Source organism: Vigna unguiculata, unplaced genomic scaffold (assembly GCF_004118075.2).
Source record: "Vigna unguiculata cultivar IT97K-499-35 unplaced genomic scaffold, ASM411807v1 contig_535, whole genome shotgun sequence".
Classification (NCBI taxonomy): Eukaryota; Viridiplantae; Streptophyta; class Magnoliopsida; order Fabales; family Fabaceae; genus Vigna; species Vigna unguiculata.
The window spans coordinates 8,731-15,245 of NW_021011252.1; the positions used below are offsets into that span (position 1 = coordinate 8,731).

The window sequence follows — 6,515 nt, forward strand, 5'->3', positions numbered from 1 at the left end:
TAAATATGGTGTTAATATTCTCTTATTGCTGAATTATGACTGTTAGTCCGTGTCAGCGTGTAAATTCCTTGGGGTCTCTAGGTGAGACCTCTGGGGTCGCGCTTCAGTGGTCGGGACGTAATTCCATGGCCCCTGTTAGTGGGTGCCCATGGTGGTGCCCCATCTGTATAACTAGGTAAGGATTCAAGGTAAGGACTGCATCCTGACACTCTAAGGGGCCAGTTAGTCTCACTTAGAGCAGACTGACTCCTGTGGTGAGAGTAGCAGGAGGCCTGAAATTCATTAAGGGCTAACCTTGTGGTGAGGGAGATTTGATTCATCGTAACACTTGTAACACATAGCTCGGAGATGAGCAGCTCAGAGTCGAGCATGGGTATTCACTACAAGTGCAAGCATCCGCTGAATCCGACCAAGTTATACGTATCCGGATGAGTCGAGTCGAGTCGTAGTGTATTGAATGAAGAGTCATAACATGTTTGGTTGCTATGTGGATATGAGATGAGGAAAATATATTTGACTGCATGATGAATATGTTGTTGGCTCTAGCTTACCCGTTTTGTTGCATGGTTGTGATGTATGTGGCTGTTCTCTCTTGCGATGATCATCAACTTGGTTTATGGGAGCAGATGGGCGAGGTTCTCATGGGCAACAAGGGAATGGCGACTCCGCTACTTAGCCATCTGGGCTGGATCTCACACTTCTTTCTTTCGTGTTTTCTTTAGGGCTATGACCCGTGTATTCGTGGTTTTTAGATTGTAACTCTTAGTCAAACTTTTATCCTGCTAGTTGGCATCGTGGTGTGCCTGGTTTTGTAGGGGTGATGTTGGAAACCCCAGGACTGCGCGTTTTTACTATCTTATGTGTGACGTTTCCTTTAATTATGTTTATAAATTAAATGGGACGTTACAACCAACCTTATACATTATTTTCGGTTATTTAAATTTTAGGTAGTCACAAATCAATTTTAAATCAATATTTTAAATAAATTTATAATTGATTAAAAACAAACATTAAAAATTAGTTCAGATTTAGAGTATACGTTCATCCCAACCAAACCTCCGTGCTTTTGTTTCCCAATTTCTCCAACATCCTCTTTACCTCAAACTCCTGAACCTAACCTCCGTGCTTTTGTTTCCCAAACCTCGTATTATGTCGCTGGTTATGCATTTCAGGGATTTCAAGGCATATAATTCTCCTCAGCTTTGTTCCTGGAGTCTTGGTGCGTGGCTTTATTTTTTTCCTCATTTACTCTGTAAAAGTAACAACTATTTATCTATATTTTATTCAACTGCTGCAAAGACTGCATTTTGATGGTCTATAAATTGTCCTTTTTATTCTTTTGGTGTAATGTGGAATTGTTCTATGATCTTATGATTGGCCAAATTATTTTCCTATCCAATAGAAGGAACTGATTAATGCCTTTTTTTAATATTTAACTATACAACTATATATATACACCTGATTTTTAATAGATAGAACAATCGGTGACTTTAAGAATGAACTATAATAACTTTTCTTGTCTCCAATTTGCCTGCAAGCTGGAATTAAGTGTTGCAACATAATTATGCACCCTGCCAAGAAATTATTAGTTACTTCTAAACCATTATTTCTAATCACAACTTTCGTCTCTGAACTCTTCAAACAAAATTTTAGTTTTGATATTAAAGAACACGAAGGCAACAACATAAGTAAGGATTGGATCTTGTCTGGTTTAAAATGTGAATAAAAAGCCTCATTTTGTGAGATTTAGATTAGACAGGTTTTATTAAGAAACCTTGGTGTAGTTAATTAAAATTATAAGAATGACAACTGGATGATCAGGTTTTGCTTTAATCTAAATGATATTTTGATTAATTTGTAGATGAAGTCATTGCTTTATACTTTTGTGACATGACAACAAAGTCCCTCGTGGCCTCTACCAGTTCTGTTTTGTATATAGTGTTGTTTTTATTGTATCATTTGGTCATGAAGCTATTGGCAATTTGGTATCTTTGAGATCTGTGGCCATATTGGATGCTATGCTTCATAGGGGAAAATTTGTTTGTACACATGATGTGTAAGGTTGAACCCTTTTTCTGGGTTTTGTAGCAATTTGTTATTCTACCTAAAAGAAATTCATATTTGTTATTTTACAATCATATAAGAAGACTGTTTTATGATGCCCAAAAATTGTCAATGATTTTCTTCTTCTTTGTTTATTATATTTTGTTCAAAATTTAGATGTAAGTTTATGTGTCATATTAAATAAAATAAAAAAATTGAATAATATATAAAGAATAAAATTTATAAATTGATTTTCGTATGTTTGTTTTAAGTTGAAGATAATACTAATTCTTTCTTATATTGATTTTTTGAGTGATATATTTTTTGGACCACAAAGTTGAAACAATTATCTAATTCAATTATGTTTTTTACAGCAATTATCTTAACAGTAGCTGAAACAATTATCAAGGAAAATTAATGAGAAAACCAGAGTCATGGACAAGAGTTGGATGTGTCAACCAAGATCTTCTGGCAAGTATTTAGATTGTTTAAACAAGTTTCTCGACTTTGCATTTAGTAATGCAGCATAAGGTGATCAAATTTTATGTCCGTGCAAGAATTGTAATAATTGTTGTTGGAGTAACCGAGCAGAAGTGTATGAACACTTAATTTGTGATGGATTTGATAAAATGGATTTTTCATGGGGAAGGTGGATCTTCAAAAGTGGATAAAGGAAAGGCTAATATGCATGATAATTTGGATGAACTTTTAGAGGATACTTTCATGATGCCTGAGTGTGATTTTGATGACATATTGGATGAAGACGAAGAGTTTGATGTAGAAATGGAGAGGATTTACAATTTAGTACGTGATGCTCGTCAAGAAGTATACCCGGGTTGTAAAAAATTCTCAAAACTATCAATCATTGTTCGTTTACTCCATATTAAGAACCTTTATGGGTGGAGCGATGTATCATTTAGTGCGTTACTACTATTGCTCAAAGAATTGCTTCCTGAAAACTCTTCTTTGCCAGTAACATTCCAAGATTGCAAATACATAATCAAAGAGTTAGGTTGTAGTTATGAAAAAATCCATGCTTGTCCTAATTATTGTATCCTATTTTGGAAAGAGCATGAGAATGAAGATACATGCCCCAAGTGTATTGCTTCTAGATATAAAGAGAGAGGGTGTCTAAATCTTAAGAAGAAAGTTTCTTGCAAGGTAGTTTCTCCCCCGGTTCCAGCCAAAGTGTTGAGGTATTTTCCTCTTAAACCGAGGATCAAGAAGTTATATATGTCATCAAAAACTGTTGATTCAATGAAATGGCATGAGAAGGGCCGTACTAATGATGGAAAATTAAGGCATCCTGCAGATTCATTTGCTTGGAAAACTTTTGATTCACTACATCCTGATTTTGCATTGGATCCACGAAATGTGAGGCTTGGGTTAGCAAGTGATGGATTTAATCCATATAAGACAATGAGTAGCAAATATAGTATTTGGCCGGTTGTTCTGATGTTATCTATGGGCCTGCATGAAGCAACCTTATTTGATGTTATCTTTACTTATTTCAGGTCCTTCTTCCCCTAAAAGTAGCATAGATGTCTATTTAAAACCTCTAGTTGATGAGCTAAAGGAGTTATGGGAGAAAGGATTTGAAACCTATGATGCCTCTAGTAAGCAATATTTTAATGTTCGAGCTGCATTACTTTGGACTGTGAGTGATTTCCCTGCCTATGCTATGCTATCAGGTTGGCGTACTAGTGGAAAGTTGGCGTGCCCTGTGTGTAACTATGATACATGGTCCAAGTACTTGCCAAAAAGTAAAAAGATGTGTTACATGGGTCATCGTAGATTTTTGGACTCCAATCACAAATGGCGGAAAAATAAGAAGGGTTTTGATGGCTATGAAGAATTTAGAGTTGCTCCAGTTCCATTATTAGGTTCTACTATATTGGAAAAAATTGGCGAAAGAGAGAATTTATTTGGAAATCCTCAAAAGAGGAAAAGAAATAATGTTGATCCATGGACCAAAAAAAGTATATTATTTGAGTTGCCATATTGGGATACTAATTTGCACCGTCACAACCTCGATGTAATGCACATCGAAAAGAACATTTGTGAAAATGTAATTGGAACACTATTGAATGTAGATAGGAGATCAAAGGATTATATCAAAGCTCGCCTTGACTTGGTAAAGATGGGTATAAGGCAGGACATTCACCCAATAGAAATAGAACCAAATAAATAATTGTTACCACCTGCACGATTTACTCTTTCATCAAAAGAAAAGGATATCTTTTGTGGCATCTTGAAAGGAGTAAAGCTTCTAGAAAATTATGGGTCTAATATTTCTAATTGTGTTCAACTTGAGCAGCAAAAACTTCTTGGACTTAAAAGTCATGATTTTCATATTCTGATGCAAGACTTACTTAAAATAGCAGTACGAAGAGATTTACCAAAAGAAGTCGCAAGAGTTTTAATTAAGTTAAGCTCATTCTTCAAGATTTTATGCTCCAAAGTTATCAATGTTGAATTATTTGAATGTTTGGATGTTGAAATTGCATTGATTCTTTGCGAATTGGAAAGAATTTTCCCTCCATCTTTTTTTGTTATAATGGTTCATCTATCAATACATTTAGCATACGAAGCTAGAATTACAGGACCCGTGCATTACCGTTGGATGTATCCAATTGAGAGGTAATTTGATTTATAGTTTTGTGGTTTTGTAGGTTTCTTCTTATATTTGTACTTAAGTTTTATACTTTTATGCTTATAGGTTTCTTCTTAAGTTAAAGAACTGTGTGCATAATAGACGTTATCCAGAGGGTTCTATTGCAGAAGGCTATATAGCAGATGAATGTTTGACATTTTGTTCAAGGTACTTAGATGACGATATCCAAACAAAATTCAATAAACCAACAAGGAGTTTAGATGGTCCTGTAGGAGATGGAGTCATGACAAGTTTGGATCCTCTTACATGGGAGCAAGCTCATCGATATGTGTTATTCAATTCGGAAGCTATCAAACCATTTCTCAAGTAAGAAGATATGCATACTCGAGAATACATATTATTACTACACTTTATTATAGTTTACTTAACATATATAGCATATTCAATTTTTTTATGTAGGCAACATGAAGAATTTGTTTTCAGTCACAATCGTCAAGGTTCAACAAGAAAATGGAATAAGGCTAAAGATCAATGTCTTACTTTTCATGAATGGTTTGAAGATCGAGTAAGGAATTTAGATGTTAGTGAAGATGTTAAATGGTTGTCTAAAGGGCCAAATACAGTTGCGAGAAGATTTTCTGCATATGCAATAAATGGCTACAAGTTTGTCATTGAAAGTCGTGAAAGAAAAACACAAAATTCAGGGGTTATGGTTGTTTCATCTACAGTCAAGTTTAGAAACAAGAAAGATGAAAATCCGTTGGTAGAAAATGTTACCTACTATGGAGTTTTGAAAGACATAATTGAATTGGATTACTACGAACATTTCAAGTTTGTATTGTTCAAATGTCATTGGTTTCAAATTAAACAAGATGGTTTTGGATTGGTACTTATAAATTTTCGGAGGTTGATATATGAAAATGATCCTTTTGTATTTGCATCTCAAGTAAAGCAAGTGTATTATACAAAGGACCCAAATGATGATTGGCATGTTGTTACTAACACCACCCTTAGAGATTTGTTTGATATATATGGTGATCTAGAGAATGAAGATGTGGAAAAGCACTTGGATGATTAATTAAGAAGTCCAATGTTTGATCAATTTACTGTTAATGAAGATGAAAATATTTGGTTTAGGGACGATGTACCTGGAACAACCATTGATGCAAGTTTAACAGATGAAGAAGAAACAAGAGAAGAACCTAGACAAGAGTCCCTTGATGATTGAGTTCACTATTTAAATTGTTTATGTTTTTATTTTCTTACAGTGGTACAATAAGGGCAAGAGGTAAAGTTTCATGGGCTGCCAGCTCAATGGAAGATACCCTTAATGATCAAGAAGTTCAAACATACATCAAAAAGCGTAAGGCTTCATGGCCAAGTGGATCAATGACTGAAATTCTTATGTATCTTCTATTTCGGCGTATATTAGTAGAAGCATGATCCATTATATGTACATAATAAATATATAAATATATACGAATATGTTTCTGTTATGTTTTATAGCATATATTTAATGTTATGGATGATAACTATATATACTGAATAATATTATAATATTATTTGGAAATTTTAGGAAGTTTCGATTATTTTTATTTTTTCATTCATAATATTATTATTAATAATATGATTACTAATGGTGATTAAATTAATAAATAAAATTATGTATAAATTATATATATATATATATATATTACAATAACTAATTATTTAATTTAATAACTAATTATACAATTGTATAAATATTTATATATAGATACTAATAATATGATTTTATATGATCAAATTCATGTTTTAAAATATTAATTTTATTTTGTACAGTTTTAAAATATTTTGTATTTTGTATAAAATGCATTCT

General features: G+C 33.3%; 1 protein-coding gene across 1 annotated transcript; it reads left to right on the forward strand.

Moving 5' to 3' along the window:
- Nucleotides 1-2,658: 2,658 nt before the first annotated feature.
- Nucleotides 2,659-6,100, forward strand: LOC114172386. Its single transcript, XM_028056874.1, has 6 exons — nt 2,659-3,478; nt 3,558-4,187; nt 4,626-4,683; nt 4,763-5,023; nt 5,117-5,488; nt 5,926-6,100. Exons 1-6 carry the CDS (start codon nt 2,659-2,661, stop codon nt 6,098-6,100), a joined length of 2,316 nt encoding a protein of 771 aa, XP_027912675.1.
- The last annotated feature ends 415 nt before the right edge of the window (nt 6,101-6,515 follow it).